Source organism: Garra rufa, chromosome 22, assembly GCF_049309525.1.
Source record: "Garra rufa chromosome 22, GarRuf1.0, whole genome shotgun sequence".
Taxonomy (NCBI): Eukaryota; Metazoa; Chordata; class Actinopteri; order Cypriniformes; family Cyprinidae; genus Garra; species Garra rufa.
This window is the reverse complement of record NC_133382.1, coordinates 14,037,533-14,059,720: the sequence shown is the minus strand read 5'-3', so window position 1 is coordinate 14,059,720 and position 22,188 is coordinate 14,037,533. Positions and strand designations below refer to the sequence as shown.

The 22,188-nt window shown below is 37.7% G+C and overlaps 1 protein-coding gene across 1 annotated transcript in view; it reads left to right on the top strand.

Annotated features, from left to right (window-relative positions):
- The window catches only part of pkmyt1 (protein kinase, membrane associated tyrosine/threonine 1), a 39,647-nt gene that overhangs the window by 3,962 nt on the left and 13,497 nt on the right, over positions 1-22,188 (top strand). The window contains exons 5-6 of the mRNA XM_073828732.1: positions 2,062-2,168; positions 5,417-5,589. Coding sequence (XP_073684833.1) covers positions 2,062-2,168; positions 5,417-5,589 — 280 coding nt within the window. The remainder of the gene's footprint in view (positions 1-2,061; positions 2,169-5,416; positions 5,590-22,188) is intronic.

Sequence of the window (22,188 nt, the reverse complement as noted above, 5' to 3'; positions counted from 1 at the left end):
AACACATTAATACACTTAAAGCCTTTAAGTATTAAAGTAATTTATTAAATTAAAAATATGTATCTTTCAGAAATGTGTACATTTAAAGAAAAAATGTAAATGTATATGAAAGTATAAATAATAGAAACAATCACCATAAAGTTACCATAACACAAAAAGGACTGTCGTGTCAATATCTCAAACTAAAGTAAAATATAAATATATTTTACAAATTGCTGTTTTGGAAGTGTACGTTTTCCCTGGCAATTCATATTGCTTGTCAAAGTTGTAAAGCATTTCTTTAAATGCTGGTTTCTCCACAGTATTAAAAGGCTGCATTTCCTTAGCGATGTATCTCGTGACACTGTTGGTCAGCGTGCGCCATTTCATACTGTCGCGTTTATATTTTGTTACCCGTTCGAAGGCTTGCGCTATTGTCACCTGACTGGAAGTATGAGCGGCTGTGGATGACTTCAAAACTTCGGCGAACTCTGTTGGGTGATGTGCTTTCAGGTGATTCCTAAGATTTGTGGTGTTGGCAGCTTTCGCTGGTATTTCTCTCCTACAAATTCGACACACTGCCGTGTCAACGTCTTTTGGCTGTCCTTGATCATCGGGTGTAAAACCAAAATGTGCCCAGATCGGCGCTGTCGTTTTCGGCTTCGAAACTAAATCCATCTTTGTTAAATAACTGGGCTGCTCTAACTCAAAATGATGGAGAAACCAACAGGGCCATATCATTTGAAAGTAATGCTCCTAATTGCTCAGCGTAATGAGTTCAGAGGGAGACCGGTAGAAGTAGAGTGCTGCAGGTACTACAGCGCCCCCTTGTGTCTTCTAATAGTGGGCAATAATAACGATCATCTGTTATGACCGCGATTAGACCAATTAATCGCGATCAAACGATTATTTAATAATCGTGACAGGTCTAGGACAGAGGCATAATAAAATTGAAAAGGTTACAGAATATACAAGTTAAACTGTTTTGGAAGAGTCCACGATAAGCAGGTGAATCTGTAATAGGTCAGGGTATCATGATTGGGTTTATATGGAGCATCCTATCTTTGCCACCAAAGCTGGATCGTGGCTCACCACTTTGTGCTAAATTTCATAAGAGACAAATCAAAAATCAAAAAACATTTATAAAAGCAAAACTGCAAAGAATTTAGGTCTTTCACCGAGTACCATACATAATTTTGTGAAAAGATTTAGGGAATCCAGAGAAATCTCAGTATGCGTGGGGCAAGGGAAAGGCAGGACACCTCAGCTAAATGTGTGTGACCTCTGAGCCCTCAGATTTATTTGGCATTTCATGAGAAACCGTCACTACTGCGTGAAATATAGTCACATAAGCTCAGAAGTACTATGGAAAACTGTTGTCACTTAACACAGTCTGCAGCTGCATCAAGAAATGCAACTTGAATCTCTGTTACACATGGAGAAATCTATACATTAGTTCCAGGCAAAGATGCCAATGAGTTTTCTGGGCCCAAGCTCATTGTCCAAAAGACAGTGAAAATTGTGCTGTGGTCAAATGAGTCCACATTTCAGCTTGTTTTTGTGGAAAAATGGCCAGTCCCAAAGACAAAGATCAGTGAAGGTACAAAAGCAAACATGAAGGATAATCAGACGACAACAGCTATGGACTGTTGAGCAGCTGAAGTCTTACGTCATTCAAGAAAGGGCAAAAATTTGGCTGGCAAAGTTTTAAAAATTAGCATCCTTAATTCCCAGATGATTAAAAGGAAAGATGATTTGACACAGTGATAAACATGGCTCTGACTCAAAATCAAAATTTGTTGGATTATGCTAACTATGCACTTGATTATCATTGCTCTTTTGATTTAGATTTCTTCCATTGTCCTCCTTTGTAAGTCGCTTTGGATAAAAGCGTCTGCTAAATTACAAAATGTAAATGTTTTTCTTTTTACTTTAGTCAATTTAATAAAAGTTAAAGAGAGTGAACAAATTACATATTCTTAAATTTTATGGCATTTCACAAATCGTTTCTGGAATTGTGGTAACCAAATCAGTTTCATTGTGATTTGTATGAAGAGATGTCTTTATTTTCTTCACTTTTAGTTTGGGTGTTTCTATCCTGGAGTTGGCCTGTAACATTGAGGTTCCTAAAGGAGGAGATGACTGGCAGCAGCTCAGAATGGGTCACTTACCGGCAGAATTCACTAATGGTACTGTACAGTATTATCACATGTAGCTAAGTGAAATGCTTAAAATATTTAAAAGATATGTTTAACTCATTTAAACCAGATTTATTTTTGTATCTTCCTAACAATATAACTATATAAACAGGGGTACCAACATAGAAATGCGCTCTGTAAATAAGTTTAAGTATATGTATAATCTGTATATATATATATATAACTGTTTATGTATAATCAAGTACAGTATTGCCAAAAATGAAGTGTCCCCAACTAAGCAAGTCAAAGGTGACAGAGGCAAGGAACCCAAACTCCATCAGTGACAAAAATGGAGGACAAAACTATGGGAGAAACCAAGCTCATTCAGGTGTCCCATTCTCCTCTGGCTAGATGAACCAACATGATGTAACCAACATGAGGCTTTAATACAAATTAGAATGGTGTATAAAGTTGATAGGTTATCATAAAAACAAGACTTATTCTTGAGTGAGATCTTGGGTTAATTAAAATAAATGTCCTTTTACTGAATGAACCAAAGACCTAAATTCAACTTTCATTTATTCCTATTGTGTGTTTAACAGAATTAAAATTATCTTATATAATTTTATTAGACAGTGATATCCCTCTTCTTTTCTGTCCTGTATCCATGCTTTAGTGTGTAAAATTCTAAGCCTTCCAGGAAATTGGTGTGTGATCCATATAACCTGCACTCTGCATTACTCAAAGCATTCAGAAGAATGAGAGTGGGAATTTGTCTCAATATTAATATAAATATAAATTTTGAGATGCAACATACAGCTTATGAGCGATTTATCTGCTTGGAATTGCTCACTCAAGTGGACAAACTATTTACTGTTGGCAGATATCAATTATCAGTTGATGCATATTAAATTAACTAAATCAAATTAACTCTTGTGCATTGTTTCAATTTACAACCTTTCGTTATGTTTCGTGGCTGAAAACAGCCACTACTTTAAACTGCTGTAAAAATGTATCAGATAAATATTTTTTTCAAATTTTTTTGCATAAATCTATTAATCAACCTCAGTCCTGCTCAAAAATACTAAATGTTTAAAAAAAAATCAGGATTTTAACTCTTTAATTGCCAAATTCCTAAATGATGTCACAGATTTTGGGGAAAAAAAAACACAAAATTACTAATTTTCAATATAAAAGGTAATTGTGGCCTGGATTTTTTTTTTACCTTTTTAACAGTCTTGGACATGTGAAAGATTAGTAAGAACATTGGCTTTCATGCATTGTTAGTTTTGGCGCAGCATCAGATTTTCTTTTTTTCTCCCTCATTTATTGTTTGTGGCTGTTTTTGCCCCATTGACTTCCATTATAACCACATTTTTTGATTGCAAAGCCATGACACCATATAATGCTGAATTCTTGATTGTTTGTGGTTTTCCCTGTTGGGAAGGGGTCAAATTTGTAAAATGTACTGTTGATTATCAGTTGGCCCCATTAACCCTTTAGATAGGCCTTTGCAAAAAAAAGCTTAGTTTTACATAGAGTTCTATGGAGTATAACGGCATATTATAGTGTGCGTGTATGTATGTGTGTGTGAGCGTGTGTGAGTGTGTGAAAGTGTGTGCGAGTGTATGAGTGTGTGTGAGTGTCTGTGAGTGTGAGAGAGACCTCTGTGCACCTTGATACATCTCAGAAAATAAAAAAAAGCACTTCAGCTCTCAGAACTATATGGTAAACAAATACATAAATATACTTTCTTTATTTTTGTTTACTCCATGTCGTTCTGAGAGCTGAGGTGCTTATTTAGATTTTCTCAGGGGTATCAAGGTGCACAAAGGTCTCTCTCACACTTTCACACACTTTCACACACTTTCACACACTTTCACACACTTTCACACACTTTCACTCACTTTCACTCACTTTCACACACTCACACACGCTCACACACACATACACTATAATATGCTGTTATACTCCATAGAACTCTATGTAAAACTAAGCTTTTTTTTGCAAAGGCCTATCTAAAGGGTTAATGGGGCCAACTGATAATCAACAGTACATTTTACAAATTTGACCCCTTCCCAACAGGGAAAACCACAAACAATCAATAATTCAGCATTATATGGTGTCATGGCTTTGCAATCAAAAAATGTGGTTATAATGGAAGTCAATGGGGCAAAAACAGCCACAAACAATAAATGAGGGAGAAAAAAAGAAAATCTGATGCTGCCCCAAAACTAACAATGCATGAAAGCCAATGTTCTTACTAATCTTTCACATGTCCAAGACTGTTAAAAAGGTAAAAAAAAAATCCAGGCCACAATTACCTTTTATATTGAAAATTAGTAATTTTGTGTTTTTTTTTTCCCAAAATCTGTGACATCATTTAGGAATTTGGCAATTAAAGAGTTAAAATCCTGATTTTTTTTAAACATTTAGTATTTTTGAGCAGGACTGAGGTTGATTAATAGATTTATGCAAAAAAAAATTGAAAAAATATTTATCTGATACATTTTTACAGCAGTTTAAAGTAGTGGCTGTTTTCAGCCACGAAACATAACGAAAGGGTAGTAAATTTGCCCACAGTGAACTGTTGAGTTTTTGAAAAATTTCAAAGTATTTTCCCAAAATATGTATCAAAATAAGATTAGTCACCAAAAATCATTCCATTTGCTTTAACAGAGAAAAAGTTGTGGCCAAATTAAGACTCAACAGCACCCCTCAGTGGACGAAAACGTCCCTAACAACACATAAGGGTTAACAACAACAACAAAAAATCTAACTATGTTTTTGTATGTGCATGTGTTTTCTCATATAAAATAGTTTTTGAAAATCCAAGAAAAGCATATTCCTGCTTTCTACATTAACGTCCAGTCAGGTCAGAAAAAGTGCTATTGAGTCGGTCTCGTCTAATTTTATTGGGTCTGTCTTGGACCAGGTTTTTCTTTTTTTTACAAATTAATTTCACAAACATTAGGTTTGGGTAGGAAGTTATTTAGGTCGATTTGTGTCAGGTACATATTTTAGGACCAAGAACAACACTAGCACGCAGTGTACTGTTAAATAGCAGATTTATTATAGTCATAGTGGATTTATGTGAGCATTGATATATTAAATGGTTTAGCCATGGCAGAGCAATAATTTTATGGCAAAAAGGGAAACAGGAAGTTTTATATTGTTTGCATACATTACAATTAAAACTCAAGCTGTATTAAGTTTTTGCCAAAAAAAAAACTGTAAATAAATATTCACTCAAATAGTTTAGCCCTATGTGCTAAAATATGTGTTTATGTGTGTTTCAGCACTTTCAGAAGACATGCAATATATACTAAAGCTTATGCTAAACCCCGAGCCCTGCAAAAGAGCCACCGCACAGCAACTGCTCTCTCTGCCCTCTGTCTGCAAACGCAAGTGGAGACGACAGCTTTCCCTTTCCATCGTTGAGAGCTTTATGTCCTTATTCCACTGGTGTCAGGTAAGAATCACATGTACTCCGCATATTTGTATGCTTCGCAATTAATAGTTTCAACAAAAAAATTAAAGCTGCAAGCAGCGATGACCGGGCCCTCGCCGACTGTGCAGTCGCCATCCCGATAGCATCAGGAAAACGGTGCCCAGTTGGCACATGCATTCACAGTAACCCTTTGGACTAACCCTAACTGTCTCTCCTCCTCTCTGACTCTTTCTCTTACCACCCATCCCCCCTCCTTACACTCAGCCACTTACCACACAAACACACACATAGAGAGCAGAGCAGAGTGAGATCAGATATGTTTTTTTTTTTTATTTTCTTTCAGTTGTGGAGTTTTGTATAATTATGAAATGAACTGTGTTTGATCAGAATGAATAGTTATTTGTATGAAAAAAGTTTCAAAGAGTTAGGATGCTGCACTTTAAATATATAATAAATCATTGAAAATGGAAAATGAAATTCTAAGCACGCTATCTGCCTCAAAAACACAGGAAACAAATATTTGAATGTATTTTTTATTTTTATTTATTTGCCATGGCAACAGCATTTGATGCATCAGGGACGCCTTTACAGACTCTCATCGGCCGTGTTTTTACATTATTCTGATGAAGTTTGAAGAAAATCGAGTACAAATAAATTGTTCATTGTTCGTTCATGTTTGTAAGTTCATTAACCATTGTTAACAAAAGAGACCCTATTTTAAATAGTTACCATGTTTTATGATCTACAACCATTTTTAAATATTATTTTAATGATCTATAAGCATCTGTGAAATAATTATAAACAAATATATTAAAAATAAATACATATTAACTTAGTTGATGTATTTGTTTCTCATTCTAATTAAGTGAACTGAGCAGTATAGTGTCATACTTATAAGATTTTTTGTTCTATCAGTGAGAGTCTATATATGTATATAAATCATATAATTTTTCCTTAAAAGATTAAAAAAAGATTTTAATGCTCTTTAAGCACCTATACAAAACAATTATGTACACTGACAGTACAGTATATATCAACTGATTCTATGGATTATTGTCATTCCTATACACTGACAATGAGCTAAATAGCATTAGAGGTCAAACGATTCCTTATTTTATGAGGACCTCTAGTGTTCATCCCTGGTATTAGAGCTTTAATCTGACAAATTTATATGACACTTTTAATGTTTTTGGGGCCTCTGAGCATGATAACATTTTGAAACTACACGTATTTCCTAAGAATTTCTTGTTCTTTATATGTAAAAAGTTTTGATGAGTTAGAATAATGCAATTTAAAGATATATGAAAATAACTCTTCATCTTTTTTATTGTTACTTTCATAAATCACCACATCAACACCGTTCAAGATGTCCCAAAGCCGTTCACAATTTAACATCTTCAGTATCTTGGCATCATGTTGACAAAGTTTGGTGTGAACTGTCTGATTCTGCTATGAGTGATATGAATTTATTCACAGCTATATTTAAAAACACAGGAAACAAATGTTAAAGTTTGACACGTTGCCATGGCACAGGGTTCGTACGGGTGCTTGAATTCCTTGAAAATGCTTGAATTTTAATGTAGTGTTTTCAAGGTTTGAAAAATGCTTGGATTTTGGATGAAGTGCTTGAAAGCATAGATATATATACATAGATGCCTCATTAGCGACTGTTTCTATGGGCCGTTATACGTAAGCCATCCGCCATTTCACTGCGGTCTACTTGACGTCATTCACCCATAGATCTCATAGTAATCACTGAAAATTCGAAAAGCCACAGTCCTGCACAGCCGTTGGTCTGCGAACCTACAGTATGGTGAATGACGTCAAGTGGACCGTTCCAAAATGGCGGACGCATCTACGTGCTTGGAGCGGTCCAATGCGGTATCTATGTATATATATCTATGCTTGAAAGTGCTTGAATATGCAGTTGCATCGGTTTCATATTAATTCGCTTTCATACTAAATAGTTTTTTTTTGTTATGCTTATAATATGTAAAAGAAAGAAAAGAAAAAAACAGCTCCGCTCGAGTGTGTACGTGAGGCTGTAGTGTGATCTGCCGGTCTTTCTTGCTGCGCGCCCTCTGATGGAACAGAGCGGTAGATAAAACATGCCAGTTATCAGGAGGTTGTTGCATCAGTCCTCGATGGCTTGAATACGACAAATAAGAATTATGTTTAAAACGAGAATTTGGGGATCGCAAAATTGCCAGCCCGATGTCCCGGGGCTATTGTGTTTTCCAGTCGGGCTACTAAAATTTTTCACCGGACTATCTTAAAGTAGAGGTCTCGTGCGGGTCATTACAAACTCATCAATGTAGCCTTATCAAAGTTAAGGCCATACAAAGTTTTAAATGTATTAAATAGTATAAAAAAAGGCTTAATTATAAGTTTAAGAGTTATGGACGGATATACGAGAATCGCGATAGGGCTGGATAAAACTTCAAAAGGCAATGATGTCATATTGAATAAATATGCATGCTGCAGGTTTCAAAGTCAAAACGCGGCACGGATGTCTTTATATGAATGTATCTGAAGGGAACCGACTGTCCACAGAAAGGTGTAGTTGGCATTTTCATTGAATGTCTGATAAAACTGCGTTAATGCTGATTTGTGTACAGCCATTACTAGGAAACCGTAGAATTTCAGCACTCCTAAAGCGCCCCCTCGTGACAAAGAATGCATTTGCGAATATTCAGCTGTTTAGTAAGATTATTACCAATTTTGGCCCATGTTTTTATGCAGCAAACACATAAGAGTTGTAAATGTAAAAGTTATGTGCTTTCTAAAAATCTAAACAATTAAGACAGTAATATTTATGTTTTAAATAAATTATACTTGATATATCAATTTTAAAGGTATAAAGGCTGAAATGCCATTGTTTTAGATGTTTTGTTTTTGTGAAAATCTGAATTATAAATCATGTCATTTTATGGCTTAATGTTACTGTACATTGTTCAACCCCACTACGGTGTTCATTTTACTTGTGCAGCTTAAAAAGGGTCATAAATTGCCATAAATTGATATTTAAAAATTCTGCAGATACACTGTAAATAGTGAAAAAAATACTTTGATATTTGTGAATAGAAAATCTGGTAGGAGTCTAAATGTCAATCAAAAATATTTTCAATGTTTAAAAAATGTTTTTTTTTTTTTTTTTTTCATTTGGGCCAGTTAAATTTTATTATTAATTTTATAGTGTCTTTTTGACTACCTTTTAGTACTTTTAGGCTGGAATGTGAAATGTATTTGTGAAAATCCTTCAAGTTTTAGAATTTTAGTTTATCATATATTTTTACAGTCATTTTATAGCAGTCATTAATGTGTTACCATAGACATTGCCCTACTCCACTCATACAGTATTACTTTTATTTGTGCAGGTCTTAAAAAGCCTTTAAATTTTATTTTTAAAATACTACAGATACTCAGTAAATTATATTAATTATATATTTTAAATTATATAATTTGTATACTGAATGTTGACTATTTATATGGGGCAATGTTATATGCAATCTAGACAGTTGTTTTTTTAATTAGCACAATAACATCTGATTTAAAATTTAGAACTCATGTATGTGAATATGTAATTTACCACAGTGCTGGAAAATCTTGAAAATGCACCTTGAAAGTGCTTGAAAAGTACTTGAATTTTACTTTGGAAAAGGTGTAAGAACCCTGATGGCAACAGCATTTGATGTATCAAGGACCCCTTCACAGATTCTCATCGGCCGTGTTTTGATATTATTCTGATGAAGTTTGAAGCAAATTGAGTAAAATTAAGAGGTTGATTTAAAAGCGTTTTGCAAGCAACACACTTCCTGCTGCCAGTTGGTGGTGCTATAACTTTGACTCATAATAGTCACATCTCTGTGATCGGTATCATACGACGAACAAACTGCTTAAGTTTGGTCAAAATCAGATAAAGTGTGTCAAAATTATTAGACATTTCCTGTTTCTCATTTCTCGCCATAATTTGTCGCCCTGCCACGGCCAAACCGTTCGAGATACCAAAAATCCCCTGGCAATTTTGCATTCCCAATATCTTGAGATCATGCTGACCGAGTTTGGTGGCCATCGGTGGAAAGGTCTAGGAGGAGTATTTCAAATTCCACAGCTTGATTTTTCCAAAAATCCATATTTAAATAAAAATAGCTGACTTCCTGTTGGTCGTAGCTAATGGGTGTAAATTAGAAAGTTGTCCGGCTTGATGAGTCCAATATATGTACCGAGTTTGGTGACTGTAGGACAAAGTAACCCCCCAACTTTTGTCAAAAGGTGGCGCTATGGAGCGCCTGCTCCACGCCCATTTATGGGCTTTTATCAGTGTTTAACTGTCATTAATACAGATGTGTGTGTTGAGTTTCATGAAATTCTAAGCATTTTAAGTGGCTCAAAAACACAAAAAACTAAAGTTAAAGTTTGACACGTTGCCATGGCAACATGATAAAAGTTATGGATAACGCCCTTCACAGATTCTTATCGGTCGTGTTTTGACATTATTGTGATGAAGTTTGAAGCAAATTGAGTAAAATTAAGAGGCTGAGTTTAAAGCGTTTCAAAAACGTCACGCTTTCTGCTGCCAGTTGGTGGCGCTATAACTTTGACTCATAATAGTCACATCTCTGTGATCGGCATCAGACGATGAACAAACTGCTGAAGTTTGGTCAAAATCAGACAAAGTCTGTCAAAGTTATTAGGCACTTCCTGTTTCTCATTTCTCGCCATAAATTTGTCGCCCCGTCACAAACCGTTCGAGATATCAAAAATCCCCTGGAAATTTTGCATCCCCAATGTCTTGAGATCATGCTGACCGAGTTTGGTGGCCATCGGTGGAAAGGCCTAGTAGGAGTATTTCAAATTCAATTGCATGCACTTTTTAGACATCCCTGAATAGCCGACTTCCTGTTTGGCGAAGCACGGACTATGAGTGTGAAATTTGTTCGGCCCGATGAGGTCTATATGTGTATGAATTTTGGTGACTGTAGGTCAACCGTTGTGCGCTCCAGAGCCCTTCAAAAGTCGCAATTTTTAACGCTGTGCCATGCCCCCCCCAGGTGACCCCCCCATGTCAAAGTCTGTCCGGCCCTGATGGCCGCAGGTTCCAATGTGTGTGCAAAGTTTCAAGAGTTTTCGTGTATGTTAAGGCCCCGAAATATATAAAATATATGCCTTTGCCCATTCTGGGCTCGGGCCCTAATAATCCTTAGAAAAACAATAGGGCCTTCACCCTTTTGGGCTCGGGCCCTAAAAATAGTATACTACATACATAGTATACTGGATATTTAAAAAACTGAAGCACTTACATATTCATTAAATATTTATTATTTGAGCTGTAAAGTTCGAAAAATCATGCTTTTCTGGGCAGGTGAACATATGGTTAGGTGTTAAGATGCAGTCACACTAGACTTTGAGCATGCTCAATTTAAACCAAACTGCCTATTACAAGTTACGACCCAGTCACATGGGGAAAATCACTTTAAAAGGCATGGTTTGGACCTTTGCTCAGTAAGGCTGGAATTGTCACATTTTTATTTGTAAATGCCGACTAGGACTGCACTATATATCGAAATATCGCAACTGTAAATATCGCGATATGCATATCATAATGGCATGCAATATCTGAATCATTTTATTAATAGGCTACTTCAAAGCATTGCAAAAACTTTTAGATAGGGCTGGGCGATATGGCCTAAAAATAAAATCCCAGATTTTTTCACAAAAAATCCGATTTACGATTTAAATCGATTTTTTTCCCCCCTACTTCTTTTAGCATGTAAAGAAACCCCAGCTTTTCCACAATATATATATATGGGCACCATATATTTTGCAATATACATAGCAACTGCATCAGTGCTTTCCGCCAGGCCCCATTCTTATCATACCAGACACAGTAAATGTTTGTAAGACAAATAAATATGAGATGGGAGGAAAATATATATTGCCATGCTTTTCTCTTGCACTTATATCCTATACAAAAATATACAATTTTGAACACAGAAATATTAAATGATTTAAATAACTGAAACGATCTGCCAGCAGGTGGTGGTAAGACACTGATTTAATTACTGAATCATATTCATTTGATTCGTTCGAATGGATGGTTCATTCAAGAATAAAGCAAGTGACTCTTTATGAATGGGAAATTGAATCATTTCACTAGATTCCTTTAAAAACGCATGTTCATAAACTAAACACTGCTGTGTTTGAGTGGAGATGCGCAGCGGCTCAATTGTGACTTGTTTCAGACTACTTTTGACGACGAAACAGAGCAAAATCAGGCAATAGTGTTATAGTCAGACAATGTAAGTCACTTAATAATAACTTCTTGTTTATTTAACTGTTGTAATAAATCAATATCTTTTACAAACTCCCTTAAAAATGATTAAAAGCTGTCACTCATCTTAGTTCGCAATCTCACAAAGCTCTATTATAATAAACGAAGCTACTGCCCATTCAGTCTCTTATTTACACTCTCTACACTTGAGATACATTAGTCAACGTGCAAAACACATAGAAACCTTTGAAGCTCCACTCAGTGCAAATACAAATATGCTGGTCAGGTCAGTTGCACATGGTGCTCCTAAATATTTTTTCATAGTGGCACGTAGTAGTTTCTTTTTGCCCTTGAACGGCGGGTCGCACCATTGAGAAATTAGGTCGCACTCTAGAGCCCTGATATGCAAATAATTCGCCATTGTCTTCAATCATCTCTCTACTCTGTTTATGTGGTAATTGAAATTGTATGTACTGTAATGTAACAGGCTAACTTGCTAGCAAGCAGCTAATCATGTCCCCTTAGTGACTCGTGTTATTTTACCAGAATGCGTTGTTTTCCATTCTGAATACATACATATTTTTTATTTAAAAAATTGCGATACCTCGATTTAATAAAAAATTAAATCGTCTTAAAACGTAAATTCGAATTAATCAAAAAAATCGAAAGAATCGCCCAGCCCTAGTTTTAGGTCAACGCATATAGTGGAGAATAGACTGGGCACGCGACTGACTTGGTTGACATTAAAATGAGTTAAGTGCATTAAAGGAGTAGTTCACTTTCAGAACAAAAATTTACAGATAATGTACTCACCCCCTTGTCATCCAAGATGTTTATGTCTTTCTTTCTTCAGTCATAAGGAAATATGTTTTTTGAGGAAAACATTTCAGGATTTTTTGCTATATAATGGACTTCCATGGTGCCCCCGAGTTTGAACTTCCAAAATGCAGCTTCAAATGGGAGGAAGAAGGGTCTTCTCTAGCGAAACGATCGCTTTTTTTTTATTATTACAATTTATATACTTTTTAACCTCAATTGTTAATCTTGTCTAGCTCTGTGTGTACTCTGTGTAGAGATTAAAAAGTATATAAATAGTTTTTAGAAAATAACCGATCATTTTGCTAGAGAAGACCCTTCTTCCTCGGCTGGGATCATTTAGAGCCCTTTGAAGCTGCATTTAAAGTGCATTTTGGAAGTTCAAACTCGGGGGCACCATAGAAGTCCATTATTTAGAGAGAAATCCTGAAATGTTTTCCTCAAGAAACTAATTTCTTTACCACTGAAGAAAGAAAGACATGAACATTTTTGATGACAAGGGGGTGAGTACATTATCTGTAAAAAAAAATTCTGAAAGTGAACTACTCCTTTAAGTTGCAGAAAACAACTCCTTGCTGTCTCATCTTGCTGTCTGACACACACCTGACTCACACAGAGGCGTGTTTCCAACCCCGTGAACACAGAGTTGCAAGTACATGGCCAAACTGCTAGATGGTGTCATCTACAGGAACATAGCACATAGCAGAAGTTTTTTTTTCCCTCTGTGCATCCTGAACACACTTGCAAACAGCAGAAGCGGCAACAGTGTTAAAAACTACACTAAATCGTGAAGTGTTTGGATCTCTACATTAATTTGTAGTTTGAACTTTGACCTGCGTGATAAGCCTCACCGGTCAGGCTCTATACATTCATTTCCACACTATTATGACCTGAAATTAATAGGGCTGGACCAGAATATTCGATTATTCGAATATTCGTTTGGTGGGTTGGCATTCGATTTTAAATTTTGAGATTCGAATATTCTTTTTTTCATACACCTTGCATCCCCCGCGAAATGGTTCTCATTCGCGCTTAAATATGAATGAAGAAGATCAGACTGCTGCGCCACTAACACAGAGACAGCAAAAAAAAAAAAAAAGAGAGAGATTGAGCAATATTTGAGAGACACTATAAAGTACAGTCCGGCCCACTTGAATGGTGGAAGCAAAACTAGGGCTGTGACTGTCGCAATGACAGCCGCGCCTCCGCGTTTAAATGCACACAGTAGGCTAAAGCTGACCGCAAAGCCCCAGCAAAAATAATTACCATGAATGTGTCGAGGGAAAAAGTAAGGAGATATTTGAATTTATTATTAATAAACTAGTATTTGACACAAAGATGGAGTTGACGATCCTGACTCGCCATTTGCTCATTGGACGCGCATTTAATGCCTAAACGCATATTTATGGATTAGGCCTATAGCTAATGAAAGATTTGTTTTCGATTTGAATTATTTAAAATTATTTTTTAATAGTTCCCTATGATATATTAGTCTTACCTTTATGAGCAAAAATTAAGTTTCACATAGCTCTGGCGCTTCCATGTTCTGCAAAGCGCGCTTCAGCTTTACTCTCCGCACAAACTATTGGATATGCGCCTAATAGCACACATTTATCTAGGTTAAACGGTTCAACTAATATTGTGATATGCTTTAAGTTTTTTATATCTATGGATTTTAATTGAAATCGTGATGACTTGAGGGCTAAATTGGCTAAAATTAAGTTTTAAAAAACTTAAATTTAACAAATAAAAAAGTGTTCCAAATATATTTCTAAATTAACTTTAACCTAAATAAACACAAATAAATGTAATCACTTTGCTATTAAAAACAGCAGCTGTGTAATGGGGAAGAGAAAGAGAAAAAAGGCCGGTTCCAGTCGGACTCGGGCCAGTAATTCTGATGAGCTGTCGGACGAGGTCCGGGCGAGGTTTTAGGAATTTTTGCAACGAATGTTTGTTTAATAGCCTATTTAACATTTTTTAACAAAAATTTGACTGCAAACACACCCCCTCTTGAAATTTCGGCATTACAAGTTTTGCAAATCGCAATCCGAGGGTCTTTCTCTCAGATATACTGAAATACGTCCACACCGCAGACGTGTTGCTTCAGACAAGCACGTGCAGGCCGCGGTTTCTGTTTGCGTCAACATACTGTTTCGGCCGTGTTGTTTCGGTGATAAAAATCTTTCGGCCGAAAATTTTCGGTGGCCGAATATTCGTTGCATCCCTACTCTTACCAGACCTGTGTGTTTTTGTATCACTAGCGCAGTGTCCGTTCATGAAGCATATAAGCTCTGCTCATGAAGCATTTAAGCTCTGCCTGCGTGTGGTGCGCCGCTTCCAACTCGCAATGATCTATTACAATTTATTAATTCTGAACATGTTATGTGTCCATATTGCACCAAAATGCAACACTGCACTCCCTTGGGTCCACAGCAAAAATCATTTGGATGAACTGTTCTCGACATAATAAAAATGCAAACAGAAAGACATACAGAGATTCCTGCCTTTATTAGAGAGAAGAATATGCTCAGCCCCTCCCACCGAAGCTTTGAATATTCGATGTGGATTACTACCGAAGCTTCGAAGCTCAAAGAATGGTATTCGGACCAGCCCTAGAAATTAATGAACTTGTTTCTATTTAGCAAACAGTTTGTTTTAGCAGAAAGTAAGCCACAGTAAACTTTAAAGACCTCACCATGCATGTGCATGATGGACTACAATAGAAATATGTATTTATAATGCTATTTTAACATTTTTGAAGTCCAACTACAAATATATAATTCAATATTACAGGGAAATCAGATTATGCTTTGTGTCACCCTTGATTGAGCCTGTATTTTACATGGGCCACCCTTGGTCCGTGTAACGGTTTGCAGTTCTTTGTTCAATTTGCACCATCAAAATTAAACAGATAAAAATTGGCTTCAAACTTTCATTTTTTTTTTTTTTTTTTTTTTTTTTTTTTTTTAAATACCTCACCAACAGATATTTGTCTCTGTTTAATTTTCTGTTCTACAAGTTTAGGTTGTAGCATCCGAATAAGATTTTTAACACGTAAAACATGAGTCATTATTCTGATTTTGCGCTCGCGGTTGGTCCTACCATTACCGCCGGGGGAGGAGACTGGGTGGCTGGATTAGCCTATACAGCCAGAGCGCTGCCACTTTATGTATTGGAATGAGGTTCATGGATTTGACCATGCAATAATATAATGGATAGGCCTACTTCAGAACTAGTGGTGTAGTGCAGGGTATATGGCGTAATATACCCACTTTATCAGTGGCCTTTCCATATATCCACTTCTAAGTCACTCTGATGCGCATGATTCAGTAGTGTCCTGCATTAGCCAAAAATCATGACAGTGCACCACATGAATAGCTAATTCTGCGCCCGCTCCGACCACTCTACGCGTGTTCATAGTACGCAAGAGCATGTCAGGGGCAGAGCCATTGAGAGATCTCTATACCAGTGGTTCTCAATCCTGGTCCTGGGGGACCCCTGCTCTGCACATTTTGCATGTCTCCCTTATTTAACACACCTGAATGAGATCATCAGCTCATTAGGATAGAGATCCATGAACTGAACTAACGAGCTGATCTCATTCAGGTGTGTTAAATAAGGGAGACATGCAAAATGTGCAGAGCAGGGGTCCCCCAGGACCAGGATTGAGAACCACTGCTCTATACGGCTCTGGTCAGGGGAGGCGCGTAAAATAATAATTATTATCGATTACTAATTTGGATCAGTATATTGCAACGAAAACATTACCTTAACAATGAAAAGAAGCAGTTTTTTTTACTGTTGGAAATTTCTTAAACCAGCTAGTGAATAATTTATACCGAGGGATAAATTATGCGTATTTTCAATTTGCAGTTTCAATTTGCGCAATTTAAAGGGTAATGTAAAGGCAGCTAGAAACGCAAAAAATGTATAAAATTTTGCCAAAGTTTTAGGCAAATATGTAGGCTAATGGAAATGTGCATTTGTGCGTGTTTATAGCCACATTTAAAGTTATTTTTAGTTTCGATATTCGCTGGATTACATTCGCTTGCCATTGTTCAAAGATATCACAATCAGGATTAGTTTTAATAATATGCAACCAATTTATATAAACATGAAAAAAAAATTCAAAATTGCCCACGTGTATTGTAGCAGTAAATTTAAACCGGAGACAGCTTTGACGCGCTTTCGCAGCGCTTGATGTGTAAGGGACCGTCTGACAATTCCGTCGACTGGGTTAAAACGTCTAAGTATTTTAATTAAAATGACTTTTAACATTGAAAAAGCACTTTGTTAAACTGTAAAGCTTGTAAGAAAGAAGTACAAACAGCAAACAGTTTTTATGTTCCAGTGGTTGTACGATGTTCCTAGTGGCCAGAAGATTTTGCCAATAGCTCATTTACTGTGTGAACGGTACACAAATAATTTTTAGAAAACAAATGTAGTTTACCAAAGAGTTTTTTTCATGCTCCAAAGGTAGTATATATTCCTACTTACATGACTGACTTACTACAGGTGAGATTTTGTCAATATCTCTCTTATACTGTATGTACAGACGACAATTTAGGAAAAACTTACAGTAAATTACCAGTGGGTTTTTTATGTTCCAAATGTTGTAGTATGTTTATAGTGACTAGACAGACTTAGTATAGGTGGTATTTTGCCAATAGCTCCCTTACTGTATGTACAGTGTTCAAACATTATCATAAAAACCGACTATACACTCCCAAAATATATTTTTTTCATGTTCTAGGTTGTAGTATGTTCCTAGTGGCAAGATTAACTTACTACATATGAGATTTTGCCAATATCTTCCTTCATATATACAGTTTTCTTTCATGTTGCAAAGGTTGTAATATTTTGCAGTTACAAGACTGACTTATGAAAGGTGAAATTTTGCTGAAACCTCCATTACTGTAGGTACAGTGAATAAAAATACATTTAGAAAAAAATAGTTGTAGTATGTATGTTCCAAGATTGAAAATTGATAACTGAGCGTACGGCCAAGGGAAGCTTTTGTTTTTGTCATATCGTTCCCTTCTGGAGCTATTACAAGTGCGAAGCTGTTGCTTTTTGAGTTTCGATTGAGCCATTTTGCGTGCGGGCGAGACATTTGCGGCTGACTGAGCCTAGGAGGCGTCCCTAGCTTTATCAGTGAAGCACTGTTTGGTTGTCTATTTAACTGCGTCAGACCAGCTGACGCTGAAGCGTCAGCGGAAGCGTTCAGCCTCCTCGCGTGAAGACCGACGAGAGTAAAGACTTGCGACTTTTCCTGCGTGACTTATCCGAGCAACGTCACCGACAACGCACTTAAGTACTCCTCTCCTTTATTTCACTCTTCTTTCTGTCCTCCTCTATCATGTGTTTCCAACTCATTCCGGTGGTCTCTTCACACCGCACTAATATCACACGCACACGTCGACGCAATATTTCTAACCTGCGTCCTATCGACACTTCTTCCACTGAACCTTTCTCTTTCACGGTTGGACTCTGGAACTGTCAATCAGCTGTCAACAAAACTGACTTCATTTCAGCATTTTCTGTGCAATCTGGTCTGAGCATTCTAGGTTTGACTGAGACCTGGATTCGTCCAGAAGACTCTGCAACCCCAGTTGCTCTCTCTAATAACTTTTCCTTCTCTCACACCCCTCGTCACACTGGAAGGGGCGGGGGGACGGGACTTCTTATTTCTAACAACTGGAAATACTCAACCCATTCTCCTCTATGCAATTATAGTTCATTTGAATCTCATACAATCACTGTAACATCTCCTGTCGAACTCCACATTGTGGTAATCTACCGCCCTCCTACTCAACTTGGCATCTTCTTAGAAGAGCTGGATGGGCTGCTGTCCTCGTTTCCAGAGGATGGCAGCCCACTTCTAGTCTTTGGGGACCTCAACATTCACCTTGACAAACCCTATGCTGCTGACTTCCATTAACTTCTAGCTTCATTTGATCTACAACGTGTTATCACTACATGCACTCATAAATCTGGCAACCAACTTGATCTCATTTACATGCGAAATTGTATTTCAGACAACATTGCGGTCAAACCCCTACACATCTCTGACCACTTCTTCATTACATTTGACCTACATCTTGCTACTTGTGCACCCCTAACCCCTCTACCTGTTACTTTTAGAAGAAACCTACGCTCTCTCTCACACTCCCATCTTTCTTCTTTAGTATCCTCCTCCCTTCCCTCTCCTACTCACTTCTCATCCCTGGACACTAATGCAGCAACTGACACCTTATGCTCCACTCTTACCTCCTGTCTAGATGTTATATGCCCTCTCTCCTCCAGGCCAGCACGATCTGCTCCGACAACCCCTTGGTTATCCGATGTTCTTCGTGAGCATCGCTCCAAACTTAGGGCAGCCGAGAGAAAATGGCACAAATCTAAGGATCCATCCGACCTCAGTATGTATCGGTCTATGCTCTCATCTTTCGCTACCCAAGTACATACAGCCAAATCTTCATACTTCCACAACAGGATCAACAATTCTCCGGACGCACGCAACCTTTTCAAAACATTTAATACACTGCTTTGTCCCCCTCCACCACCTCCCACAACTTCTATAACAGCTGATGATTTCGCCACATTTTTTACAGACAAAACTACATCGATCAATAATAAGTTCTCAGCTCCACACATACAGGAACTAAAATTGACCACAATCACGGCTGGAACTCCCCACTTCTCCTTCTGTCCTTGCTCGGAGGCAGAAGTAACCAAACTTTTCCTCTCCAGCCATCCGACGACATGTCCTTTAGATCCTATCCCCTCACACCTTCTCCAAGCAATCTCACCTACAATCCTACCGGCGCTCACACACATCATCAACACATCTCTTCTCACAGGCACTTTTCCCACTACATTTAAGCAGGCCCGGGTAACCCCACTGCTCAAAAAACCTACACTTAACTCTTCACTCATAGACAACTACAGACCTGTCTCTCTCCTTCCATTCATAGCAAAAACACTGGAACGGGCTGTTTTCAACCAGCTATCCTTATTCCTCTCACAGAACAATCTACTGGACTCTAACCAATCAGGGTTCAGAAGCGGCCATTCAACTGAGACTGCGCTACTGTCTGTCACTGAAGCCTTGCGGACGGCAAAAGCTGAGTCCAAATCATCAGTACTCATCTTGCTGGACCTATCTGCAGCTTTTGACACTGTGAATCACCAGATCCTCCTGTCCACCCTCTCAATGCTGGGCATTACAGGGACTTCACTTCGCTGGTTCAAATCCTACCTCTCTGGTAGGTCTTTCAGAGTGGCCTGGGGAGGCGAGGTATCCAAAACTCATCAACTGGTCACTGGGGTTCCTCAGGGTTCAGTTCTTGGACCTCTCCTCTTCTCCATATACACTACATCTCTGGGCCCCATCATACAGGCACATGGCTTCTCCTACCATTGCTATGCTGATGACACACAGCTCTATCTTTCATTCAAACCAGACGATCCATCGGTAGCTGCACGGATCTCAGGTTGCCTGGCGGATATCTCTGCATGGATGAAGGAACACCATCTACAGCTCAATCTAGCAAAGACGGAACTCCTTATCTTTCCTGCCACTCCATCTCTACAGCATGACTTCTCCATCCAGTTAGGTTCATCAACAATTACCCCATCAACTTCAGCCAGAAATCTGGGTGTTATCTTTAACAACCAACTGACTTTTAAAGACCACATAGCTAAGACCGCTCGATCTTGCAGGTTTGCATTGTACAACATCAGAAAGATCAGGCCCTTCCTAACAGAGCATGCTACACAACTCCTCGTCCAGGCCCTGGTCATTTCCAGGCTGGACTACTGCAATGCTCTTTTAGCTGGTCTTCCAGCATGTACAATCAAGCCTCTACAAATGATTCAGAATGCAGCAGCACGACTGGTCTTCAACGAGCCCAAAAAGGCCCATGTCACACCTCTCTTCATATCCCTGCACTGGCTACCGGTTACAGCACGCATCAAATTCAAGACACTGATGCTGGCATATAGGACAGCCACCGGATCATCACCTGCCTACCTCCATTCACTACTACACATCTACACTCCTTCCAGAAGACTGAGATCCTCTAGTGAAAGACGCCTCATTGTACCACCACAGAGAGGTATTAAATCACTGTCCAGAACATTCTCGTTCAATGTCCCTGCCTGGTGGAATGATCTTCCCACCCCTATCCGGAATGCGGACTCCTTAACAGCTTTCAAACGACTGCTGAAAACCCATCTTTTTCGACACTATGTGACTCAATAATACAAAAAAAAAAAAAAATCCTCTTCTTGATCCTCCCTTCTAGCCTGTTTTTCCTCTCTTTCTTGATCTTCTCCTTCTAGCCTGCACTCTTCTAACAACGCCTGATATATGGTATTTTTGAACACTTCCTATGTTGATCTGCCTCCTTAGGATGAATCACTTGTTGTATTCCCAATTGTAAGTCGCTTTGGATAAAAGCGTCGGCTAAATGAATAAATGTAAATGTAAGATACACGACTGACATACTGGTGAGATTTTGCCAATACCTCCCTTCATATGTGTGAAGTACACAATTACCTTTGGAACATGATAAAACCTTTTTGGTAAATTACAGTAATTATTTCTTGAAAATATTTGTATACTGTACTTACAGTAAGGGAGATATTGACAAAGTCTCACCTGTAGCCCAAGCCATTCTGGCTGCTAGTAACTTATTACAACCTTTGGAACATGTAAAAAAACTTTTGGTAAATTACTGTACTTAAAAAAAATGTGTCTGCTGTATAAACAGTAAAGGAGACTTGGGCAAAATTTCACTATTAGTAAATAAGTCTTGTAACCAGGAATGTACTACAACATTTGGAACATTAAAAACCTTCTGGTGCATTACAGTATTTTTTTTTAAATAAAAATGTGTATACTGTGCGCATACAGTGAAGGAGATATTGGCAAAATCTCACCTGTAGTAAGTCAGTCTGGAGTTGGACACCAACAGCCTTTATGAACAGCCTTCTATGTATTTACAGTAGATTTTAGTGTACATATATGAAGGAAGGTATTGGCAAAATCGCACCTGTTGTAAATCATTATAAGTATTAAAAGCTTTATGGTTTAAAGTGCATATTGCAGGTTAGAGACTCCGGTGAATTGATGTATAGAAAAATAATGTAGGAACCAGATTTTCTTTAAAATATACTTCAAAATACGTTATTAAGGCTTCTAGAGTCGTTTTTGTGAGAGAATTTTACTTCCGCATCTGAAAAACTGGCAAACCGGTAGTGACGTAACGAGAGGGAGAGCGGTCAATGTAAACCATAGGAAAACAATGGATCGCAATGACTGTTCGGATGCAGAGAACATTTCAAATGTTTATTTACACTCGTATGACGAACCACAGACACAAATATGAGCCTGCTATGTGGCCAAGAGGGCAGGGACATGCCAGGATTAAACAGAACAACGGTCAGAGGAGACAAATAAAGTTGTGGTGTGAGGAGAACAGGGCAGGTGTCTGTGAGAGATCAGTGTTAGCTGACGATATCTA